Source organism: Schistocerca americana, chromosome 2, assembly GCF_021461395.2.
Source record: "Schistocerca americana isolate TAMUIC-IGC-003095 chromosome 2, iqSchAmer2.1, whole genome shotgun sequence".
NCBI lineage: Eukaryota > Metazoa > Arthropoda > Insecta > Orthoptera > Acrididae > Schistocerca > Schistocerca americana.
Window position 1 is genome coordinate 732,367,092 of NC_060120.1, and position 27,034 is coordinate 732,394,125.

At 41.7% G+C, this 27,034-nt stretch overlaps 1 protein-coding gene across 1 annotated transcript; it reads right to left on the reverse strand.

Moving 5' to 3' along the window:
• Positions 1 to 209: 209 nt before the first annotated feature.
• Positions 210 to 27,034, reverse strand: LOC124594759 (protein takeout-like). The gene is made up of 6 exons (XM_047133147.1): positions 26,877 to 27,034; positions 19,565 to 19,657; positions 16,883 to 17,030; positions 13,466 to 13,599; positions 7,775 to 7,927; positions 210 to 444 (listed from the first exon to the last, which is right to left on the reverse strand). Exons 1-6 carry the CDS (start codon positions 26,956 to 26,958, stop codon positions 287 to 289), a joined length of 768 nt encoding a protein of 255 aa, XP_046989103.1. The 5' UTR covers positions 26,959 to 27,034; the 3' UTR covers positions 210 to 286.

Consider the following 27,034-nt stretch of genomic DNA (forward strand, 5'->3'; position numbering starts at 1 on the left):
TAAATGACTATGGTTGGCCTGCAACAGCAACTTGCAATCGTTTACATCATTGTATAACATGGTTGCCATTTATGCCTGCCAAGCTATAAAATGGTCTATGACCGAAACTAGAAGCTCTGTGCAAAATAAAAGAAAGCAGAAGATTTACAACATACATTTATACGTATAATTTGTATGGATAAATAAATGTCAAGGCATGTGGAAGGAAATGTTTTCAAGTAACTTTTACTGGCACAGAAAAACATGGCGATAACAACAATTTGGTACAATTGGCGGTCACTGCGGGCTACACATTCTCTGGGAAGACCTCATCGTAAGGCACCAGGTTCGTGATACCGGACAGAATCTGCGTCACCACCGCGGCCAGCGCCTCCGCCAAGGCCGGACCAACCTCCTTCGCCACGTCCTGCCAGTTTTCGTTAAGGAATTTGTTTGTGTTGTCACCTGAAAAAAAAACACAAGTGACATGTCTCATCAGTACATCATCTCGTATTGGCAGATTACAGACTGCGCGCAAGAAGGAAGTGGAGCAGTAGAAGAAGACTGCACGACCAGAGGGGGAACAAGAAGGACGGAGGAAGGAATGGTGCATTTAGGTGGATAAACTAACCATGAAAACTTAGTGAGTTAGCATACCGATGCGCATTGTGAAATAATAATTCCTCGTTTACATGAGCTGTGCGTTTAAGGCATGTTGGTATCTCAGACTTCTAATGGAGTTAAATGGTTCCACGAGCTATCGGCCAAGTATCCCTGCTCATTCTCAGGGGGAAAATGCTATCTCTCGTTTAACTGACGACTTCTGCCACATACACCCAAGCTAACAGCTGGGCCGTCGCCGGCGGTTATTTAGGGTTGCGTTACGTGTTTCGCATGTAGAAAGCAAATGCTTTGCTACGTCCTCAGCTATCTTTCTGTCACAGTTCCAGGCAACAGGCTCCATCTGCTCTCCCTATTGGTAATTAAAACCCTATGGCATGGTGCGCGTGGGATCTCAGTTTCTGCTTCTGATGCTCTCTCGGAAAACTGAGATAGTGTAGTTTTTCTGTCTCTTGTCCGTGTAACAGTCAGCTCTTTTCGTAATTTGACCCATAATGAAAGCTATAGCGGCAAAACAGATATCATCATGTAATGATAATCACAAAAAAATCATCTATAAATGTTCAATATCCACTCGAAAGTGACCACAACAAACAAAATCAGAAGAATGTCTCCCAGTCACTCTTCATATTATATGTTCACTAACATAGTCCATCGTTGTAGCAAGTAATCATCTCTTAGGCATGTAATGGGCCTGCTTTACATGATCTGTGACTCAGTCCTGCATATTCCATTGTTGAGGAAGTTATGTGTTAATTCAGTTTTTACTTATGCTGTTATAGAGCATTTCCAGACTAATTGGGACTAATAATAACGATATTATTGAACACACATTCAAGGGCAATGGGGAACTTTATTCTAGAAAGAACTTGGGGGCGGGGAAGAGGCGCCACTAATTACGTTTTAGCGAGAATTAAGAGGAGTAGTACAAACATTAACGACTAGTCGTTATGGTCAGTAATATTGTGGATGGGCTGCTCACCAACAAGCATTGCAGACAGCGTGGTGAGTTAACGCCTGCAGCCCTCTCGAGCAAGTGTACATTACCGGTAAAAAAATTTCCATCACTCGTGCTAAAAACAAACACCTCTTACAAATTAAGAAGATCAACAAAATAAGTACTTTCTCTCTCTATTATCAAGTACAATACAATATAGTTTACATTTTTAGTCTCTTCAAAGTATCCACCCTTTGCCCTCAAAGCAGGTGCACAAACTCTTGGAATTCTGTAGATAAGATTTTGTAGTGTTATTACAGATGCATCAGTGCAACAGCTCTGTAAATTACTCCATAGATCTTCAACTTAGATGACCTCAGTTTGCTGACCTCCATGTCAAGTACACCCCATAAGAGCCAATGAGATTTAAGTCGGGCGACTGACTTGACCAAATCATATTCTTCAGTTTCCTACATTTCTCTTTCGTATTGACATAGCCTCTCCACAGTTCAGAAGCACGTTTGGGATCATTGTCATGCTGTAGAGCAAACCTGCTACCAACAAGTCTCTTCCAGATGGAACGCCATTGTTGATCAGTATCCTCTGATATCCTTCCTTCTTTAATGACTCTGTAATTCTCACTAGACGACAGACTTTATCACTTGTAAAACATTCCCACTGACTCTTAATAAACTCACTGCGAAGACGACGAACAAACATTAGACGATAGCTTCCATGTACGTCATACCTGGATTCATCCGCGAATATCGCATTGGACCGTGGCTGCACGCTCGAGTTTTTACGTTGCTGTGCCCACTGCAATATTTTAACCCTATTTTGTTTCTATAATAAATGTTTCTTTGGACTCTATGCTCCCCTTTAAACCCTATTCACAAAAATGGCGTTGGAGCTGCTATCATGCTGCTTACTTACTTGCAAATTTCTGGTGCAATACGACTCATCTAACGTTCATTCTATGCACATAGAACTGACCTTCCCTAGAAGATGTTACTCGGGGCCATCCAAATCGCGAAACACTTGCATTGGTACGACTTCACTTGAACCGCTGCGACACGTACTTCAGTGTAGATTGGGCTACGCAACTTTTCTTGCTATTACCCTAATACATCTACATTACGTGATTACTCTGCTATTCACAATAAAGTGCCTGGCAGAGGGTTCGATGAACCACCTTCATGCTGTCTCTCTGCCGTTCCACTCTCGAACGGCACGCGGGAAAAACGAGCACGTAAATTTTTCCGTGCGAGCCCTGATTTCTCTTATTTTATCGTGATGATCATTTCTCCCTATGTAGGTGGGTGCCAACAGAATGTTTTCGCAATCGGAGGAGAAAACTGGTGATTGAAATTTCATGATAAGATCCCGTCGTAACGAAAAACGCCTTTGTTTTAATGATTGCCACTCCAATTCACGTATCATGGCAGTGACACTATCTCCCCTATTTCTCGATAATACAAAACTAGCTGCCCTTCTTTGTACTTTTTCGATGTCATCTGTCAGTCCCACCTGATGCGGATACCACAAGGCACAGCAGTACTCCAGAATAGGGCGGGCATGCGCAGTGTAAGCAGTCTCTTTGGTAGACCTGTGGAACCTTCTAAGTGTTCTGCCAATGAATCTCAGTCTTTGGTTGGCTCTACCCACTATATTATCTATGTGATTGTTCCAATTTAGGTTATTTGTGATTGTAATCCCTAAGTATTTAGTTGAATTTACAGCCCTCAGATTTGTGTAACTTATCGCGTAATCGAAATTTAGCTGATTTGTTTTAGTACTCATGTGAATAACTTCGCACTTTTCTTTATTCAGGGTCAATTGCCACTTTTCGCACCATACAGATATCTGAATCACTTTGCAAGTCGTTTTTATCATCTGATGACTTTACAAGACGGTAAATGACAGCATCATCTGCAAACAATCTAAGACGGCTACTCAGATTGTCTCCTATGTCGTTAATATAGACCAGGAACAATAGAGGGCCTATAACACTTCCTTGGGGAACGCCGGATATTACTTCTGTTTTTCTCGATGACTTTCCGTCTATTACTACGAACTGTGACCTTTCTGACAGGAAATCACGAATCCAGTCGCACAACTGAGGAGATGCTTCGTGGGCAAGCAGTTTGAGTAGAAGACGGTTGTGAGGAACGATGTCGAAAGGCTTCTGGAAATCTAAAAATATGGAGTCAATTTGACATCACCTGTCGATAGTAGTTATTACTTCATGAGTATAAAGAGCTACTTGTGTTTCACAAGAACGATATTTTCTGAATCCGTTCTGACTATATGTCAATAAATCGTTTTCTTCGAGATACTTCATAATGTTCGAATACAGTATATGTTCTAAAACCCTACTGCAAATCGACGTTAGTGATATAGGCCTGTAATTCAGCGGATTACTCCTACTTCTCTTTTTGGGTATTGGTGTAACTTGAGCAATTTTCCAGTCTTTAGGTACGTATCTTTCTGTGAGCGTGTAGTTGTATATAATTGCTAAATATGGAGCTATTTTATCAGCATACTCTGAGAGGAACCTGACTGGTATACAATCTGGACCGGAGGTGTTACCTTTATTAAGTGATTTAAGCTGCTTTGTTACACCGAGGATATCAACTTCTATGTTTCTCATCTTGGCAGTTGTTCTTGATTGGAATTCAGGAATATTTACTTCATCTTCTTCTAGACAACCTTCCCGATGCAGAGCTACACTTAGAGCATATTTTTCAATTTCAGTTTCGTGCTTTCGTCCCTTTAGGAGGTAAAGTGGTATGAACCGGATCATGAACTCAAACACTTTGCTATATGCACCCAATATACTGTAAAGTAATTCGAACTGATTGCTACACAGACAGCTGAAGGAATGAGGCCTGTCCGAACGGAACTAATTTAGGTAAAGGCACATCAGTGATGTTGTGGATAGTCAACGCCCCTCTGCATTAACAACCAATCAGATAAACCAGAGAGACGCGTTGTCTTTACATGTTTGTATTTATTTTACTATCAGAACGGAAATGTGATAGAATTTTTAAAACGAAATCCGATTTTTAACCACAAATTCATAGTTCTGATAGGTGATCGGAAACTTTTGACCTAGCGACACAAAGACTGACAGAAGCCAAATTACATTATTATGACAATTTACTTGTTTGTTAATTTCATCTGAGACGCTTTTCTCATAAAACAAACAACTATGTTGTTCATTTACTGCGAGGTGGTAAAGGAAAGCAGATACAACGGCAGTGTAGTCCTCGACACAGAGTTGTGGTTTTTAAAGGGGTTGATCGTAAAAGAGAAAAACATTGTGACAGAGAAAGGTACATTACTAGCATAAGTATCTCTAAAGCAAAAGCTAAAGCCACGGACAGCCCGTGACGAAATTAATATGTCTTGAAGTAAGAGACGGAGCGAAGTGGCGCAGATGATAGCTCGCTGGACTCGAATTGGGTAGCACGACGGTACGCATCTGGCCATCCAGATATAAGTTTCATTGATTTCCCAAAATCATTCTAGGCAAATACTTGGATGGTTCCTTTCAAAGGTCACAGCCCATTTCCTTCTCCATCCTTCAAATGGTTCAAATGGCTCTGAGCACTATGGGACTCAACTGCTGAGGTCATTAGTCCCCTAGAACTTAGAACTAGTTAAACCTAACTAACCTAAGAACATCACAAACATCCATGCCCGAGGCAGGATTCGAACCTACGACCGTAGCGGTCTTGCGGTTCCAGACTGCAGCGCCTTTAACCGCACGGCCACTTCGGCCGGCTCTCCATCCTTGAAACGTTAAACCTAGTCTTCCTTAAAAGTGTGCTATAGGGTATTCCACCGAGTCGGTAGAGCTGCCGGAAGCACACTAGTACTCAAACGCGCCGAGAAAACATGGTAAACTACATAATCTCCCTCTTTCTTCCTGGTGAGGGTGCAAATTGTATGGTGGACCAAAGATTTTCCGTTCTGAATTGGAATAATTCCCATATGATTTTACACACTTACTAGCTACAGCTCCACCGCTAACTTAGAGCCACCAAGGCCATATCAAACGCCATCAGCTGAACCAGTCAGCCCTCAGACAACACCTAAACATATCAACACCAGTGCACTCAAAAACTGTGACTCATTGTATGATTTTTATGTAGAAATGTACACTAGTGTAATACAACTGAAGTGCAATACGCCTTAAGGGGTCATCAGGCTTCTGACCAGTAGCCACATAATACTTTATGTGGCTACGAAGTTCCTCTCACACTCATGAACTGAAATATAATCCTTTGCTTAGTCGACTTTCGGTGGATCCGCAACGGAAGTTTAAGTAAAAGCAGGAATATACAGCAATTTGCACTATGTTTCCCAATGGTTCTTCGTGTCTAAAATATGTTGTTGAATGTCTTCTTCGATAACCAACGCATTTTGATGATTTTCTTCCTTCTTATATAACCCAGATTTCTATCAAGCGCGGAAATAACGTCATGATACAGTATGCAGCAACAGGAATCATTACGTTACCAAGGCAATCCTCTGTGCCACTGTGAATATTCAAATTCATGCCAGTCTGTTCAGTTATTCTTCATGTGTTGGCATCCTTGTCTGCCGTGTATCATGTGAATCCTGTAAAGCTTCTAGCGCTAACATAAAATTTCGTGTGAGTCTAATTACTTTTATAAATTAAATATTAACAGAATTACGAGCTGCGTTCAGTAAGCACCGTAGCAGAGGCCTCTAAAACAATTCATTTTCCCATTGTCGTTCGACTACGCGATAGCCATCACGTCAAGTGCGGAAGCAATGATAGTTCTTGAAGACCACACCTGCGCCAGTGCAGGCCCTATTGGATTCTCTTCCAAATTCCTGTACGCTGTCTTACGGACAGAGAGTAAGTGAATCTGTTCATCCCCGTCGGTCCATCGGATAGGGAATTTATGCTTGGCAGGTGCTTTACCACTTTTTGAGAGGAATAGGCATTTCTTCGACTGGGTTTCACCCCTTCCTTCTCTTTCATAACTCTCATCAACTACACGAGCACTATCTTACACTCCTCATGTTCTGACCAGTGAACTAGAATACAGCTTGAACTTTAACGAAACCAACAAACTACGGGGACGAATTTCTGACTGGATATGGAGGAAAAAAGGACCTATGAACATGTGTCCAGGAATGCATCGTTGCCGCGGTAGATGGCGCTGATGAATGGAAGTTCGTCTGTCCACGTGCCGTGTGTTCCTTGTGTGTTTCAGGCTGTGTGACTGATGCAGCGTACTGTGAGCGGCAGAATAATCCGGTATTCATGGCGGGAACAAGCTGAGGTGGTGTATGTGTACAGCCAAGGAGATGTAAACGGTAGAGAGGCAGCACGGCTATACCAAAACAAATACCCTTGCAGACAGCAACGACATCACACAACATTTCAAGACCATTTTGTGCGTCTGTATGATCATGGGTCCTTTCAGACAGACAAACGTGCGAGAATGCGGCAGACTGTGCGTGCACCAGATTTGGAGGATCGGGTTCTGCCTCTCGACCGTTTCCATATGCTTGGCCGCACACAAATACCACCTCAGCCTGCGACCGACATGAATACCGGACCAAGTATGCTGCGTCAAGCACACTGCTTGCAGCACACAAGGAACACACAGTCCCTGGTCAGAGGAACTTTAGTTCGTCAACCCAATCAGCCGTGGCAGCTGTGCAGTTCCGGACACAGGTTCATAGGACCTTTCTTCCTCATTTCCTGTCAGGAATCCGTCTATGGAATTTGTAAGTTTTAATAATGTTCTCCCGATATAAACACAATTAAGAGACGGCACGCTTCGTAAATTGAAGTTGTCCGATGAATGCGAAGAAAGAAAGTCTTCCTGATACAGGAGACCAAGCACTAGGGCTATATCTCAGCCTACACTGACACACATTTAAGTTTAACTGCCGCAGGGTGAAAAAATTCACGGTAGCAAACTCTCTCTGTTTCCTATTCCAGCAAAGCATCACAGTAAAACCGCCCACGATGCATCGCAAACATACTACGTGCTGCATTCTACTGTCTCATAGGAAACACGCTTGTCATCAATGGTACGAAATTATGCCAGAGTGAAACAGAGATCAAATTATTAAACGTTCTTGCACCAGTCTGACGACTGGTGATTGAAGCCCTTTTGGCGATGTGTTGTAGAAACCCATGAGACGTGTTACAAGGAGAACGCTAATGTGTCAGTTTTCATAACTTACTCAGAGCCTTGTCGCCACCGAACAGACCGTCCAGGTTGATGTAGGCGCGGCTCAAGTCGTACTTGATGTCCGAGTGCACAGGCTTAATGTACTCCTTTCCGTCGTCTCTCTTCTCCAGCTCCCAGTGGACCGTGACGGTGAGCACCAAGTCAGCTGAAAATAAAAACAAGCGATGTGATTTGGTGGTGTAATTTCACTGATGGGTTTCTCATTCTAGTTTTGAAAAACTCAATTGGTTTCAAAGTTTCTCTTGATACCGATATAACAAGCAGAGACATACTGACAGAACACTTATGGAGAAAATGTTGCAATTAGACCATACGCTGTCTGAAAAAATAAGTGACTGAGTAAATTTAGAATTAGGCTTCGCCTCCAAACAGCTTTTGTCTGTTACGCAAGTTTCCATGTGAAGAAGCACTAGCCTACACAGAAACTTATAAAAATATTGTTTGAATTTCTAATTTCAGTCCTCTGTTTCTGTATACTCTAGCAGATATTTTTAAGTCCAGGGAATTGCGTTTGAAAAATTAAGATCTATTGTACAACAGCTCTCGATGTGTAATCACTTTCATATTTTCGACCCTTCAACCTGCAGAGTGACACGTATCATGTAGCTCCTGTTGTTGCAAGAATCTACATCTATCCTCCGCAAGATGCCTTTTGGCGTATGGGGGAGGGTACTTGTGCTACATTTACGGTTTGCTCCCTTCCCTGTTCCAACTGCGAATGCTGCATGGGAGGAAAGACTGTTGGCAAACTTCTGTACGAAATGGAAATTCTCAAATTTTCTCATCATGATCATTTCGCAAGACATGAATGTAGCAAACTATATGTCCCCTACATCTTCTTCGAACGTGCTATCTCGGAATGGTAATTGCAAACGTCTTTGTGATGCACAATCCCTTTCTTGCACCGTCTGTCACTGAAGTTTGGTTCGAATCTCTGTGTCGCTCTCACGCTCAGTAAACGCCCCAGAGACAAAAAGTACCGCTAGTCTTGGGATCTCCCACCTTGTAATGGCCCCAGACTGATGATGAATACTGCAGTATCGATCAATCGAGGGTACTGTAAGCTACCTCTTTCATGGGATTCTTGCATTTCATAAAATTTTTCCAATGATTTTCGCTCTGTCTGCTTCTTTTGTAACTACATTGCCTGACAAAAAATAGTAAAATCACCACAACACATGGTCGAAAGTAATTGTAACTTCGTACACATGCACACCATCAGCGGTTACAGCTGCAATTTTCTGTGATAGGCAGAATGGCTCCCAGAGAGCATAATTGTTATTCGTATTTAGTATTGGTATCAGGCCTGGTAGGATATGCAGCCAGGAACGGGCACAATTGAAGATATTTATGTTGGTGACTGAGAACAGTGTATTGAACAACATTACATCAGTGTTTTCGTCATTTGCAGACTAAAAATTGTAGTTATTACAATTGTATGTTGTTAGGTTGGTTAGTACCTCCAAGTACATTTGGCAAGAGCAAGCCATAAACGCTTATTTTCGCCTGGACAGCATAGTTTATATTGCAGTGTGGATGCGTGGACGCACAACAGGTAGTCTATAGTACCAGGCGTAGTCCACTTCGAGGTGCAGTTATGATTGTGCAGAAACATTAGGTCGTAAAGTTTGTGATGTGTTTGTGGGAAGACTGTTCAACGCAGATAAAAAACAACTTAAGTGTGTGCAAGCTAAGGTACCACACATAAAAATATTTGCACTCGTACCTGTTACACCCTGTGTAAATGACGTGAATAGCGTCAGATATTGAATGACTGAGTGATCATTGTGGACGAGACGGAGATGCTGTGTATTCATATGAGACAGTTTTATCACCACTTGATGGAGTTTGAAAGGTGCGTCATTGCGGACTTCCATTTGGCTGGCTGGTAGAATCATGAAGTATCCAGATTTGTGGGGTATTCAGATGTGACAGCTACCTGATGTTGGAGTGCATGAAAACATGAGAGCAGAAACACTCTTCGTCAAGGTTGCTGCCAACCACGTCTGACAGACATAAGGGACGATCGGTATATTCTGCACCAAGCCCATCTTAGCCCCTTCACATCAGACCTGCCAACCCGAGAACAAATAATGCACTTCCTGCAACATTCACTGCCATCCCGCACCATTGGTCGGTCAGTGGAATTACCGTTCCACGTATAGGTTGCCATTAACACCACAACACGAACGACTGCAGTTGGAGTGGTAGTGTAAGCAGGAAACAGGGAATGCTGATAAATGACGTCACACTGAGTTCAGCAACGAATGGCAGTCCTGCACTAACCCGAATGAACGCGTCAGCGTGTTATGGCGAAGACCTGGGAAGGTGTCCCAATAGTTCGATGTTTTGAAGAGGCACAGCGGTGTTATTTCTGGCTTCATGGTGGGGGAAGCCGTCGGGTATGACTTCAGAACGCGGTCGATAGTGATCGAGGGAACTCTAACATCATGACGGTAGGTCACGGACATTCTGCGTTCTCATGTATTACCTCTCGTGGTGCCCTTTTACAACTGGACTATGTTGGTCCACACATGGCATCATGGCATGTGACTGCCAACGTTGACGTTCTCCTGCAGCCAGCAAGATCCTCATACCTGTCCCCAACGTGTATGTCACCAGCTCTAACGTCACCTGCGTCCCAGATCAGTATCCAGGTTATCAAGGATCCGTTAGACAGTCATGGGACGTCTTACCTCAGGAGAGGACAAAACGGCTTTATCACACACATCACAACTGAATCAGTTCACGCATCAACGCCAGAGATGGTGCAGCGTCGTTCTGATACGCAGGCTCGTACTGCCAAGTTTGACTAGATTTTCTAATCACTGAAATAATATCACATCGCTTCTCAAGCCGTGAAGCTCCATTTCATTTTCTCGTCCCATCTTGCAGTATAATTTTACGTGACTCTTCCAGCTCCCATGTTCTCAGACGATTACTACCAGATATTTGATGTTGTAACTGTTTCCAGTGGTTTAGTGCCACTCGCATAATCGAACAACAATGGAGTCTGTTTATGCTCAGCTAATTTATTTGTGTTCAAAGTAAATTGCCATTACTTTCAAAATTACTTTTACATATGACGATTTCATGCCATTCAGACCGACTGGACTTGTTTTACCTGTTAGTGATTATCTGTTGAATAGTCACTAAACCGGTCCAGTCTTCCTTGAACTTAAACGTTTTTTCAGTTGACGACAGAGCGCATCTGTATGCAAGTGATGCAATACACAAACCTTTGATCCATTACCTAATGGCGTTTGGACTGGTGTACAAACAGAGCCAGTTCAGTTTCACAACAACTGTGTTTGTCTAATTCATGTTCATGCCTACAGAGGATCAATATATCTTCAGTCAAAATTTCTAATAATTTGGTACAACAAAATGTTACGCGGTTATGACGCAGATAGAGCATGTTCATAAACAAAATACATTTGTATTTTCTGTAGAAATCAGAAAAAAACCAGTTTCGAAATAAAAAAGTTGTTTGCATGAGCTCTTGTTCAAGTTCCCGGCTGCCTGATTTATCTCTCTCACAAGTAAGTGCTGAGCTCTCCCAATTTTAATCAAATTTACTTTAGCCAGTGCTGGAATATTATCTAGTTTTGAAATATTATTTTATTAGTTTGTTGATTCCGTTAGACAACAGTGCTAAAGTCTTTCTCTAAGATATAAGCTCATTAGGAGTTCTTACGACAGTGTGTTCGCAAGTGGCGACAGGGGTAGTTGCTGTACACTCATTGAGGACGTCTACCTCATTTTTCTCTTCTCTTGTAGTCTCTGAAAGCTGTTGCTGTAAGATAAATATTACTGGAGACTCTTATGACACTTTACAGTATTTGAAGAAGCGATGGCATACGATAAAGATAAACTAGAGTGTATTTGTACTTTCTGAGTGTTGATCTAAAGTACACCTCCCAATGACCACGACGAGAAATTGACAGAAAATCACATTTTTCCCACTCACCATAGGGGAATGGAAAATGTATACAAGGAGGGTGATGAGAGTATTTCCGGAAATATCGTCTGCCACATCCCATACTGTGGCTTTCGGAGCAACTGTAGATTGAAAGAAATACGCATATCAAACGTGATACAGTAGGAAACACGTGGCTCGTAACGTCAGTTCAAGACATAAGAAACTGTCACTAAATTACCGTCAACCGGAATTACTTTACACACATTCTTTGTGTTTCTTGGTTTATAAAGTGTGGTTAGTTATACAACTGACAGAAACGAGTTTGTTTACACCATCAGGACTCTTAAGGACAATTGTAACCTGAAAATGAATGAAAATCACGTTTATGACGTGTCTTAAGAAAAATTGTGTATAAAGTTACCTCTACCAAGGGGTAACTTAACAGACACGTATTTAGCAAGATATTCGACAATATTGCCTCGTAATGGTTAACTTTACACGTGTACGGGAAATTTAAATGGAATGAAAACAGAAAGCTGAAGAGGCGCGACAATTTTCGTAGCTTTATTGACTTGTCGTAACACACTACAAAAATCAGTGGAAAATGACGAATCATTGCAATTTTAAGTTCATAGAAAATAAGCTGAAGACAGTGTTCCTGTAGTTTCCGGAGCGCGACTTCTCACTCTTCACTTTTATGGCACTTCTACGGCAGCATGAGACAGCACTAACTCTAATTTGATTGCAGTAAAGACTGATATGTACGTAAGTGATTACAGGTGTTCTTTGAACTTCAGAAACACTCTTCGCACAAATCTAGGTTTATCAAGTGCGCCCACAATGTCCTTATAATTGATTTCGGAGATATCATCAACATCAGGCCATATAAATATGTATGTTAAGTCACCCGTTATCTTCACGAAATTGTCTCTCATCGCAACAAATAACTTTGTCCACATGTCCAATAAAGTTCTTGGTTTTCTTTGTTTTTACTTCTGTTTGCATCTAGCAGCCTATGTAAAGTTTACCCCACCCAATCGTGAGTCGTACACCTTCGGTTGTTCTCGGCTTTCTAGTAACTTTCGCCTATGGTTCCCACCTCTTGAGACCTTGTTGAAGTACATTTCACGCAAACCAGAATAACAACTAGAACGTAACTATGATATAGCAATGAGACTTTCTAGGTAACGTACAATACACAAAGATACCCACGTCCTGTTAACTGCATTTATTATCCAGCAAAATGATGTACCAACAACACAATCACGTCTTTCCTACCACTAAGGTTCACTGTGTCTTACCTATGCAGCCATTTTACTCAGAACTTACAAAACTGGCCACGTGCAGCCCTCGATAGTACTTAATGGGAAGAGAGTCAAGTAATGCAGGTTGTGAAAAATAACACCGCTTGACGGTACTCTGGGAAAGACAAGAGCATAATTCCCACGTTTCGCGTCAACCAAATTTCGGCGATAACCTTTCTTCCAAAAGTACTAACGCAGTAAGGTAAGCGCTAGAGCTTACGTGAAGTTTGTAACGTATGAGAGCAGTCATGAGAAGGGTGGAGGGATTGGAGCTGTGAGGCGTGCAAATACGTTATTGTATTAGTATACATTTCTAATTCTATAGTAAATTCCCAAAGAACGAAAGGAAGGCAACGGTTAGCTAGTGGTCGGAGAGGAATCATTTACAGGAGGACAAAGGCTGGAGTGAGACATAGCATGGGAGGTGATATTGCCGCTGACATGCACTTGTACTCACTGAGTGTGATGTTGCAGTCTCCGTTGCCCTTGATGGGAACCAGGAGGATCTTGCCGTCCACGACGTACTTGCCCACCATCTGAACTACCGGGACGCTGGCTTTTATCACAGCTTCGTTTTTGGCGAGATCGAAGCTGAAAATGAAACAGTGATGTAGTAAATGATTAAATCTCGTACCACTCCCACAATTATAGAAAGCGGTTGTGACAGTAAGCACGTTCACCTTGATCGATAGAGAGATCACAGGGACTAACATTATCTAGGTAGGTGGGCAGTGATTTGAACCTCACTCATCCTAGATGTGTGCCAAAAAGTCATTTTTTTTAAAAAAAACGAAAATGTTAGTAGGTAAACATGTAATTTGAGAACGTACTCTCCCTTAACCCCTATCCACGTCGTCCGACCAGAATCTCTTTGGGTTCCCTGCCAGATTTCGAGACAGAATTTCGTTGTGGAAATTATTAAAAGCGTCTCACATTGAAGTACGCGCTATATTTTGAACTTCTGCAGAACTTTGCCATCTTGTTGATTTTGCGTTCTTTTAAATTTGTCATGCTTTTTCGCTGCTTCTGCAACAGCGTTCTGACACGTTTTGTGTACCATGGGGGATCAGTACCATCACTTATTAATTTATGTCGTATATATCTCTGAATTGCTGCCGATACTATCTCTTTGAAACCATTCCACAACTTTTCTACGCTTACATGATCGGATCGGAAGGAGTGAAGACTGTTTCTTAAAATGATGTTATGAGCATTTTTATCAGCTTTCTTAAATAGATATATTTTGCGTTTCTTTTTGATGGTCGTAGGTGTAATGTTATTCAGCTTAGCAGCAACTGCCTTGCGGTCTGTTGTTAAGAGGTCAAGTGTGCTTTCGCAACCATTTACTCTTCGAGTGGGCTCATGAACTAATTGTGCAAAATAATTTTCTGAGAAAGCATTCAGTACAACTTCGGATGACGTTTTATGCCTGCCGCCGGCTTTAAACGTATAATTTTACCGGCATATTGAGTGTAGATTGAAGTCACCATTGACATTTGGGGTACCAATTTGAAATGAGACTCAAGTTTTCTTTGAACTGTTCAGCAATTATATCATCTGAGTCGGGGGGTCGGTAAAACGATCCAATTATTAGTTTAGTCTCATTGTCAGGTATAGCCTCAACCCTACTATTTCTCAGGAACTATCTATTTCAATTTTACTACAAGGCGAACTACTTCTGACACCAATAAATACTCCATCACCGACTGTATTTCATCTATCACAAGCATGAGCATGAAGCATTAAGCACCAAAGATTTCATATTGTTGATTTCTAACTTTCATTAACCAAATGCCTTACTACATATACTATAAGGTTTGAAACCTATGTGCACTTAAGTGATTACCGCTTTTTACAGTCAGCCTCCATTCGACTGGTTAATTATTGTTTGTTAATTTTTCTTTACGAACCTCTTCATTTACTGATATACCCAATGGCTCGATAATAGTCTGTTACGTGCTATGATCACTGTCTACCCGTGTATTAGCCTTCCTACTGGCTTTATGTTGATTCCACTTGCAATGTAAATATTTAAAGTATAGCAATAAAAATATATTCATTACAAACCATCATCATCTTCATCCTCTTCATAACCATCATCAACACAATTTGACAAACACATGCAGATAAAATTATACATTACAAATAAAATTAATTTTTATTTGAATTATATAATGTTACAGCTATAGAAGCGATGTACACTCACACCTGTACCCAGCTTCCGCAAATAATTACTCGAAAATGGAATTTTCATTCCGAAAATGGTCATGAGATGTTGACTTTTGAAACGTGGGTGTGTTGCAGCCTTGTAATGTTTTACGTTTTAATGTATCAATCATCTTAAAGTCTTTACGTACACTACTGGCCATTAAAATTGCTACACCAAGAAGAAATGCAGATGGGAAACGGGTATTCATTGGACAAATGTATTATACTAGAACTAACATGTGATTACATTTTCACGCAATTTGGGTGCATAAATTCTGAGAAATCTGTACCCAGAACAACCACCTCTGGCCGTAATAACGGCTTTGTTAAGCCAGGGCATTGAGTCAAACACAGCTTGGACGGCGTGTACGGGTACAGCTGCCCATGCAGCTTCAACACGATACCACAGTTCATCAAGAGTAGTGACTAGCGTATTGTGACGAGCCAGTTTCTCGGCCACCATTGACCAGACGTTTTCAATTGGTGAGAGACCTGGAGAATGTGCTGGCCAGGGCAGCAGTCGAACATTTTCTGAATCCAAAAAGCCCCGTACAGGACCTGCAACATGCGGTCGTGCATTATCCTGCTGAATTGTAGGGGATCGAAAGAAGGTTAGAGCCACGGGTCGTAACGCATCTGAAATGTAACGTCCACTGTTCAAAGTGCCGTCAATGCGAACAAGAGGTGACCGTGACGCGTAACCAATGGCACCCCATACCATCACGCCGGGTGATACGCCAGTATGGCGATGACGAATACACTCTTCCAATGTGCATTCACTGCGATGTCGCCTAACACGGATGCCACCATCATGATGCTGTAAACAGAACCTGGATTCATCCGAAAAGATGACGTTTTGCCATTCGTGCACTCAGATTCGGCGTTGAGTACACCATCACAGGCTCTCCTGTCTGTAATGCAGCGTCAAGGTTAACCGCAGCCATGGTCTCCGAGCTGATAGTCCATGCTGCTGCAACCGTCGTCGAACTGTTCGTGCAGATGGTTGTTGACTTGCAAACGACCTCATCTGTTGACAGGGATCGAGACGTGGCTGCACGATCCGTTACAGCCATGCGGATAAGATGCCTGTCATCTCGACCGCTAGTGATACGAGGCAGTTGGGATCCAGCACGGAGTTCCGTATTACCCTCCTAAACCCACCGATTCCACTCTCTGCTAACAGTCACTGTATCTCGAACAACGCGAGCAGCAATGTCGCGATACGGTAAACCGCAATCGCGATAGGCTACAATCCGACATTTATCAAAGTCGGAAACGTGATGGCAAGCATTTCTCCTCCTTACACGAGGCATCACAACAACGTTTTACCAGGCAACGCCGGTCAACTGCTGTTTGTGTATGAGAAATCGATTGGAAACTTCCTCATGTCAGCACGTTGTAGGTGTCGCCACCGGCGCCAACCTTGTGTGAAGGCTCTGAAAAGCTAATGCTTTGCATATCACAGCATCTTCTTCTTGTCGGTTAAATTTCGCGTCTGTAGCACGTCATCTTCGTGGTGTAGCAGTTATAATGGCCATTAGTGTATTACGTTTCGCAGTTGTAATCCGAAATCACGCAAGAAAGTCCTCCTATTGCACACTGACCGGAAGTAAAGAAGCGCTTTGGCAGGAGCCTCTCCGTGAAAACAGGCGCAGCGAGAACTCACTTGGTCTCCTTGATGACCGCGTCGGTGACGCCGTAGAGGTTGACGTCATTGAAGGTTATGCCGAGTCCCACGCTGCCGTCGCCTGGGCTCACCTTGATCTGACTCACCTTGAGGGGGTTCATAGCCGGCACGTTGTACTTGCGGTCTCCTGCGGGACAACGGAAGCATCAGAAATCTGCGCTCGAGGCTGCGCCGCGTCACGCCGGAATCGTGACCCAGAATCTGTGCCTAGTCGGCAACCGTCATTTCTCAACGTACTCTGCATGATAGCACAACGATATGCGTATGAAAAAGTAATTTTTCCGGAATTGGCTGTTACGTGATAATTAAAAGCAGAGGGGCGCAAAACGTTAAAACAGTGAATTTACGTGTATTTTATTTCACTAACACATGAAATTTTGTTCGTTGGTAAAGTGCAATGTACAGTTTAATTTTGCTTTGGTGAGTAATTTGAAAACACTGTAATAAAAGAATAACTAGAGTTTCTTATGAAACACGCGGGGAACGTTATTGGTGCCAAGTTAGCCATATGTTTCTTAGAGGGTAGGACGTCAAACGGGACGACTTGGAGCAGGAGACACACCATAGGAATTTATAATTTCCACTGTCTATCATTTTAAAAATAAATTCATAAAACTTTGTCAGAGTGACCAGAAAGGATTCGGGATTTACACATATAGTGGTGGAAGTTCAAAAATATAAGAAAATAATTTCTTTTTTTACATTTGTATTTCACCCTTTTTTCACTTACCATTCGCTGCATTTGTTGCTATAGGTACGCTTTTCTTCATAAGAAGGGAGATTCTTCGATGAATTTTGCACAGCATACAAACCGTCCTTACAGGTGTATGAAACTCTAGAATTTTCCACATCTATTAAAAACCGTGGTAAAAATTGTGGTAATTAACTATAAAATTTGTATTTTTTTAAACATGAAGTTTAAAATATAACAGCTCAATCTTTTTTTCATAAATTAAATAAATTCTAGAGTTTTATACACCTGTAAGTATGGTTTGTATGCTGTGCAAAATTCATGGAAGAATCTCTCTTACTTATAAAGAAACGTGTACTTATAGCAACAAACGCAGCCAATAGAAGCGAAAAAATGATGAACTTTCACATGTAAAAAAATATTTTGTAATTCTTTTGAACTTCCACTGCTATGATTGTGAATCCTGAGTCCTTCCTGGTCATGCTGACAAAGTTTTATGAATTTATTCGTAAAAGTATAGACAGTGGAAATTAAAATGTCCTGTGGTGTCTCTCCTGCTCCAAGACGGCCCGTTTGACGTCCTACCGCCCTTAAATGTGTGAAGCGCCATTTCCAGGCAACGCAAAAGACACGGAGAAGGTACGTTCAGTTCATTTCTTGCGTAAAGTTTTAACAACAAATAGGAACCGAAGAAAGTTTAGTGAACAAATAAACAATTTATCTGATCGCTCTATAATAAACTTGTCTGACATTCGAAGGCTAACTTCTTCGCTAATTTTTGATTGTTGTTAGTTCAGGTACTGAATGGTGGCTTTCAATCCGTTACGTACTTCATTTGTCAGACATCTGTGTCCCAGAGTGCTTCATTTCGAAAGTGCTGGATGGAAGACTGCAACGCGCTTCCATTTCCTCAAAACTGCAAGGTTTGCTTAATATTTTCTCTACTTCAGGGGTCATCTTAACATATGTCTGGAAAGTTTCTTATTTTGTTCTGTTAGAAAGACTAAACGGGCACAGACGTCACTGTGAAAAAAATAGTACAGGTAGACACTCCTATGGACCTAGGCAATAACTGAAAGCAACACCTTTTTTAAAAGAATTACCAGGTGGGCGTAGACATCGCGCTCTGAGTGTTTATTACAAATTTAAATATTTATATAGACAATGCATCCGTCACGGAAATTCAAAAAAATTCGAGAATGTTTTAATTTTAAGTTGGAAGTCAGATAACAAACGAGAAAAGAATCTTTTTTTCATGTGATATATCTAGAAATTAACAATTTTCTAGTTTTCTTTCCTGCACTGTAACACTTTGCTTCTTGCCAAATTTGATGTTTCTAGGTCAACGTGAAGTATTCTATAGCTGTTAATGAGTGAGTTTGGCAGTATTAAAATAAGCTGGCCGTATATTTTGATTGCACTGACTTAGACCTTACCTATTTTACATCATTAGGGACCATAGACACTAGAATGTGACGTAAATTTCAATTTGATTCGTCTACCTGTTTCTGAGAAAAATGTTTCTTAACATTCGGACAAGCAGACAAACGGAAAACAAAGTTGTCGTATAAGGGTTCCGTTTTTGATGATTTCGATATGGAACCTTAATAAATACTAACAGGTGGCTAAAGTTTACAAATTGTGTAACGAGTTATTCAGAATCTTTGTTACAGCAGATGTGAATGTATGTAAGCATTAGCACAAAACAGCGATAGACGAGTGACGTCATCAAAGCGGTTACAATGCCGAAACATTGAGCGACCTGGTGCTCTGTGGGCGTTTCTTAACAGATATAGATTAGCTTCGATTCAGATACAGCTTTCATGTTCCAGTGTCGCACAGAAAGAATGAAATGTTGTGCTAGAAATCGTAAAGCTTCATGTGGAACAGACTTCTTAATATGCCAAACGATTTACAGCACGACATGGTATGGCACGCTACAGATTGAGCGGACGACGTCCAGTACTCACCTTTGAGGATGCTCGGGATGGCCTCTTGTGCATGCTTGTAGGCGCAGTCGTTGAGGTTCGGGTCATTCTTGGAGCACGGTTTCACATAGCTGGCTGCAACAGTACAGTTTTGATTTTTGAGACACTGCCGTCTCCAAAGCTATAAGAGCAAGTAACAATGACAAGAAACAGAGACAAAATAAAAACTTCAAGATAATCGAGCGAAAGAGATACTCAAATGCTGTTCTCAAAAAAAAAAAACAAAAAAAAACGAAGAACTATCAGTCAATATGACACACACAACGTTTGATAGGAAGCGACGGCACTATATCTTTTGCGGTGGTACATAGCTGTTGGCTCTCCTTTTTCTTGTTGTTGCTTTGCACACTGTACCACCCACCTGAAAGAATTTGTCTCTTTATGAGGCGCAACAGAGTTATATCGTTCTCGAGTTTTCGCAGTTCTCTTTGCTTCTTACTCTAGTAATACCTAAATCCAAACTGATCTGAAGCATTATATCCACATTTAGAAAACAAACGTACATCATAATTTCACATTTCTAAAGAACTAATAGTGTGAGTGAATGAATTGAATTCTTTCCCTCTTTTTCTCCCTTCATTATTATCGATCGGAAGTCGGGACTGTGGCTTTCACTGTCTACCAAACTTTACTTGATGATCAGTCAGTAAAGAGGAAGTTTAACTGTTAATAAATTAGTACGAGGTATTCTTGTGGGTCAGATAGTAGACGCAGCCCATGCTCATTCGAACAGATATGATGGATGAGAGCAAGTGGCGACATGTCACAGACAGCCATTCGTTTGGAAAGAAAAAGAGGAAGGGGTGAAGGTTAGCTTTTTACGTCGGCGAAGAGAACATCAGAGACGGAAGACGCGATTGATCGGGGAAGGATGGGTAATGAAATCATTTGTGTCCTTTTCAATGGCGCCAACCCAGCAATTTAGGGTAAGCACGGAAAATCTAGAGCTGGATGGCCCTCCGAGGTTTGAACCACCAACCTCCCGAATGCGAATCTCGTGTCCCAACACATTCATCTCGAGTAGCTTGAGAAAGCCAAAGAAATCAAAATCAAGATGGCCAAACAGGAGTTTCTATCCCGTTTATTCGCAGTAATAGTTAATTCTCTTAACGAGTATGCCACTTCACTAGTAATTTTATTTTTGAGGCAAGCAAATTTGTACACCAGTTGATTTAATTGTTTGTTTCAACTCGATAGAAATGGATGAAATAACAACAGAATGGAAAAGGAAAACTCAGTAACTACAAGACCGTTCAGTATTTTATCTTCAACGAAAAATCAGACTTTTGGAAAAACATATTTATCACACACATGCCAAGAAAGCACCAGCATTTCGAAATTAAGGTAAGTTTAATAACTCGTGACATTTAATATGTTTCTTCGAAAACAGACTAGAGACGAATATTGAAGACATACGCGACGCTAATTAGCTATCGGTCAGAAAATGAATATATCAAGGAAATTATTGTAATAACTAGTGGTAGCTAAATATAACTGAGTAAAATGGAGATGACGTAAAGTCAGCCAAGCACTAACCAATAGCTGCAAGTATTAAATACAAATAATTACAGTGAAGTGTGTATGACGAGGAGCTCAGTTTCAGGGCAAAAGGAAGTGCCACTGTTGTTCGCCACACGGTATGTGATGAGCGCGTTTTCACAACACACGTAGCAACTTGTTTCGTTTACTGAAAGTGTCCAGGATTTTTCCGCTGTGAAAAAACCGGAACGGGATACAAGTAAGCGCACGAGTACAACTGAGTTGCTTCTTGAACGAAAGGAAGGCGTAAGTTTCGCAAGACGACATGACGACATCGGGAGTCGACATATTGCTGTGAGGCGCCAGTGCTGCCGTCCCACGGTCTCTAAGGCAGCGGACGGTGAACAGTCGGTTAGCAGGCCAAGCAGCCACAAGGTCTAGCACTCAGATTAATTCCTGTGTTAAAAGACTAATGTTTGGTAAGAACCGTAGAGGGGAAAGAACAGTTCTCTCCATGTAGAAAAGAAGACCTGGACAGAATGAAGCGAAAAGACGTTTACTAATTAAAGAAATAAGAGCACTGCCCTCTAGAACGGCCACCAAGACCAGCGGAGGAAGTTACCGGAACAGGTACAACCAGAATGCTGTGCGGAAATGAATATGAGCAGTGACTCAACCGTTAAAGAAGAGACTGGATCCATTTGGCTGTTGTTGGTGAAGATCTTAAAAATTTACCGAACAGAAATTTAAGGCTATAAAATGTACAAACGGAATCCATAGACAAATCTGGGTTAACTAGCTGTATTGACATCTTCAACTTTTGTAGTCCTGTCTTCCTCAGTTGCGTGTAATATTACGGTATATTGATAATTTTTACTTATGGACCGTCTGACAGCAACTGAATAAAACACACGTGTTTTATTCAGTTGCTGTCAGATGGTCCATAAGTAAAAGTTATCAATATTCTGCGTTAACTACTTTAACAGAAGAAGGAATATGTGAACTAAAGGGTGTGAAACACGTTTTGGAATATGAACATCTGCAGTAATATACTTTACACTAATATGAATGTGTAGATTAACAGATTCACATAAGAAAGCAGGAGTGGGGTGTGCCCCAGTGGCAGAGAAGGTAATTGCCTGACTACACACCCAGGTAGCTGTGGTTCCATTTCCAGCTCGTCTCAGGCTCTTTCTCTCACTTATTGTTTCTTTCACGTATGAAAGCCATTCATTAAGGTGAACAGGGCCAAGCTGCACCTTGGTTCGCGATCCATGTCAAAATCTAAGTATCCCTACAACTGGCTGGATAAATCAGGTCAAAGGTTGGTAGGGTCCAATAGGAGCATGCCTAGTAAAGCTCAGCGTTGCTCACATCTAGCTGCAGGATGAGGACAGCTTTAATATAGTTAGCAAGAGATGGTGTCGAAAGCACACTCAGCTGAAAATAATAACTAAAGCCATTGAATTGAATCCTACGGTGGTTTTGTCGATAATTCCACTGTGTAACCACTTCAAAAAGTAGCAAAATATACATTTCTGACGAAGGTATATTTGTTATCATCGAGAACATACATAAATTGTTACATAAACTGATTCCCAATTGCTTGAAAAATATTTTAATTAGCTTGTGGCGGTCGTATTTCTTCAATATAAGCATTTTTTTTTTGTCAAGAGCTGTAATTTTATCTGTCAAAAATAGTATTCTATACAGACGAAATTAAGTAATTTTTTTTTTTTTTTTTTTTTTTTTTTTTTTTTTTTGTGAAATGAAACTTCCTGGCAGATTAAAACTCTGTGCCGGACCGAGACTCGAACTCGGGGCCTTTGCCTTTCGCGGGCAAGTGCTCTACCAACTTTTTTTTTTACAAATGTAAAGGAACAGGGATACAGGGATGTTATTTTTATGTACTTATTTATTTATTTTTCATAAAGATCGCTCTGTTAAAAGGAACATGTAGATCATTTCATGGTATAGCTTGTGCATTATATATGGAGCGGTGAGAGAAACGTGAGGTTCATTATCAGCTGTCAAATGTGCACACCGACTGCACCCGGCACCTCCCAACTGCGTGGGGGGTCGAGGAAGACTGCCTGAAGATAATTGGCAAAGGTTTTCCGATAGTGAGACCATCTATGAACCTCATTGTGGGCTTGCTGCAAGAAATACCAAAAGTCGAGTCGCGACTTGGCAGCATCCCCATAGAGGTACGCGATCGTCCAACCTTTGACCCAGATGATCGAGTGTGATTTCGTCGCCGGAAAGTAGTCACTCTCCGGATGTAAGAAGGAAGCAGGTGTAATATGTTTTCGTACTACATGTCACCAGACAAATATCCCCTCCAAGGTGCATTATGAAAGTCACTCCACCCAGACATACACTTGAGACACATTGCGTACTAGGTGGAACAAGCTTTTGGTGAAGAAATACGACCAGCAAAAGCTAAATATAGCATTTTTCTGCTAAATGGTAATCATTTCCTATAAAAGCTAGCTGATAAACAAGGCACAGCCCGGGTATTCATTTTGCCAGTTTTCTATCAGAAGCTAAAACAACAAAGAACTGTGTTTACAGAGAACTATCGAATAAAATTCATTTCCATATATTCATGAAAACACCCTTGGAATTATGGAACAGTTGTACAAAGTAGAAGCAGTAAAAAACAGTTTCGATTCCATAGTCGGTTTTGTCTCTAGTAGTAGACCATCATCATATAATGCACCTTCCGGCTTTCGGTGATGACGCTAGGAACAGCTGGGTTGACCCCAGTCACAAAACTGCTGTCCCAAGAGTCATCATGGTAAGCTGCATGGTGCATATCTAAATATGACCTGCTACTAGAGGCCGAACCCTCTCATATTTTTAACAAATGGCTGTGCGATCGATTCTGTTTCTGACTAATTTTACTTGAGTGACAGATCGCTGTTTCCAAATAATGATATCTAAAATTCTGTAGTCGTACAACATAATATGCACAATGTGCAGATGTATACGTACAATATCCAATTTATGAAACGTTACCCCGGATAGTTTTTATATGCTGGGAGCAGCTGCATCGCGCGTCTGCAGCGTGATCTTGTGAACGTCTCTCTCTTCATAGCTCTATAGACTGATACTTTTTTCGCCTCCAGCCATTCGTGCTTCGCAGTTGAAAGCTGTCAAAAGCGCTGCCAGATGTGGGGGATTTCATTACTTTAACTCGTCTGTTCGAGTGTCTTAATAGTAAGGAATAAATGTATTACAACTTCACGCATGATGCGACAATATTTCAAGCATCTAATTGTTTATTACGTCATATCTCCCTAAGTATGTTAGGTAGGGGGCCTTGCTCTCGCAGCAGTTGTTGCCTGACAGTACAGGAAATCTGTGCTAAGTGTGGCTGAAATCGATCCAGTGGTTTAGGAGCAGATGTGAAAACACACACACACACACACACACACACATATATATATATATATATATATATATATATATATATATATATATATGCTGTTGGCTCAGGAGAGAAGAGACAAATTTAAATCTGAGGATGGCTTTTCTGGTTGTTTAGAGCAGAGCCGGCTACGGCGTGCAAACTTCACGTGCACGTGTGCAGCGTGTTTGGACCGCGTGCGGGCCAATGCCCTAGCTGTCACGTAGTTTTGCTGGGTCCTTCCCAGAAGTACCTGGAACAGCGCGACATTTCATTTAGAATTGCGCTGTATCATTTTTTGGTCGGCACAACTCTTTGATTTCGTCAGAATCGTGCTGTCAGCACTGTTAAATCTTCCCTATGTTCTCGTGGTATGAAAGACGCCCTAGATCCACTGGACGTTTGCAGAAAGTTAGTCAGTCCATCGATCTATTATTGCAGTCCTTTAAAATGAATGGGCATGACAGAAGAGAGGGATGACTGTTCTCAGTTCGTATAAGCGACAGGTGCTGCAAATCTGCAATGTAACGACATTACAATGCCATGCAAAAAGAATTGAAAGAATTTAAAGATTTGATTGACAATGAAAAACCAAAGACGCTCGACTAATGGGATTCAATGTTTTGACCCTCAACAAGCACTGTCCGCTAAATTTGCAGGCCTGGACCACGTAAAGTAATTAGTGGAAAGAATACTAAAATTTCTGATATCGCACATTGTCAGTTGCAACAATTTTCAATAGAACTGTACGAAGAGTATGGAAACTAGACATAGTACTCCAACGTACCTTGATTAAGTCAAGGGGCAAGCTTGGAACGATTCTTCGATTTAAAACACGCTGTTATAGAATTTATTAAGGAAAGAGGGTTGCAAGGACGAAAATTAGAATATCTAGAATGGATTGCAGACTTCGCATTTTAAGTGGACTTGGCTACAACTGGCCACAGTAAGACACTGCGAGATGACTTCTTACTGATTTAAAACGGATGCATTTAGAAAGAAAACAAAAAACAGCGCTGTACAAGTGACACATTCTCACAAAGAGCGTCCAGTTCTATAAGCTCACTGGCACTGAGGAACACGCGCGGTTTGAAAAATTCTTTATGGTCTTGAAAGAGTTACAAGGAGTTATATGAAGTTTTTCAGGACACTGTCTGTCTCACATCTGTTTCAGGGCTGTTTTCGATATCCTTTGCCGTTTGAGTTGAAAAGCGGTCCTGCGCTTGTACAGAGGTAACTGACTGATCTGCAAAGTAATTCCAGTTTTAATGACAAATGCCTTTAAATTTGAAACGTCTACATTGCTTTCCTCAGGTAGAGTTTCGAAGTCTCCATATGAAGTTGCTGAAGTATTACAATATTTCGATCGACATATTTGTGTGAAATGTTGTTCGATTATGAAACTAAGTAAGTCAGGATTACGTGTCAACCTCAGGACGAAATTCCGTGAAATGATCTTCGTCTTTTCATATGCCGACAATTTGTACTAGATAAAAATTATATTACAGTCTTCAGGGTGCCAAAAATAATTAAATAAGGCTGAAATTTTTGTTTGTTTCTGATCTGTGTTATTGAGAAATGTGAAATATAAAACGAAGTACAAGCCAACTAGTTTGCAGTGTGACCGCACTGCGCGGTCGTGTCTGTAGTTTTACCCTCTTCTCCTCCTCACGCTCAGGCAGCGCGACGTAGCGGTAGGGGAAACGTGACGTGACGTGACGTGACGCTGAGCGCTTTGGCACTCGTGCCCGGGCACGACCCTCAAGCCGAAATCTTGACCGGTCATGGTCTACACTGTAGCGTTGAACTGAAGTTAAACGTGAACAATAGCAGGTTCGGACAAGAAGAGAACACAAGGTTTCGATATGTATTACCACAAAAGAAATGCTTAGATTCGATGGGAGGAACGGACAACTAATGATGAGGTGTTAAATCTACTTAGGGGAAACGAAACTTGTGGCACAGCTTGACTAAGAAAACGGATCGGTTGATAGGACACATCCTCAGGCAACAACAAAAAATTAAACTCCACCGGAAAGCCCAACGGTACTGACCGACCACCCTGTTATCCTCATCCACAGGAGTCACTGGATGCGCATATGGATGGGCAGGTGGTCAGCACACCGCTCTCCCGGCCGTATGTTAGTTTACGAGACTGGAGCCGCTACTTCTCAATCAAGTAGCTCCTCGTACGTACGTAAATTGGGGATCAAGGCTTGACCACTGAAAGGAGGTTCAAATGGCTGTAGGTCGTACGGGATCGAGTATTTTGGAGGTATGCGTCAAACCAGCCTTCGTGGTTCGGTTTTCAAAATTTAGAATAGGATCGTATTCGACGACGCCAGTGTGGTCCTCGAGCTGAACGAAAAGTGAAACTTGAGTGGACTGGATGTGGCTACTCACGTAGTTTGAGAGCTGACGAGGGAAGGACGGAAGCCGAGACAAGCAGCAACAGCAGCAGAGCGCAGGAGGCAGCGGCGTCCATGTCTGGTGCGCTTAGCGTGCAGGAAGGCGCTGTCCGGCGGCGGCGGTGATGGTGGCGACTACGCAGGCGGCCGGCC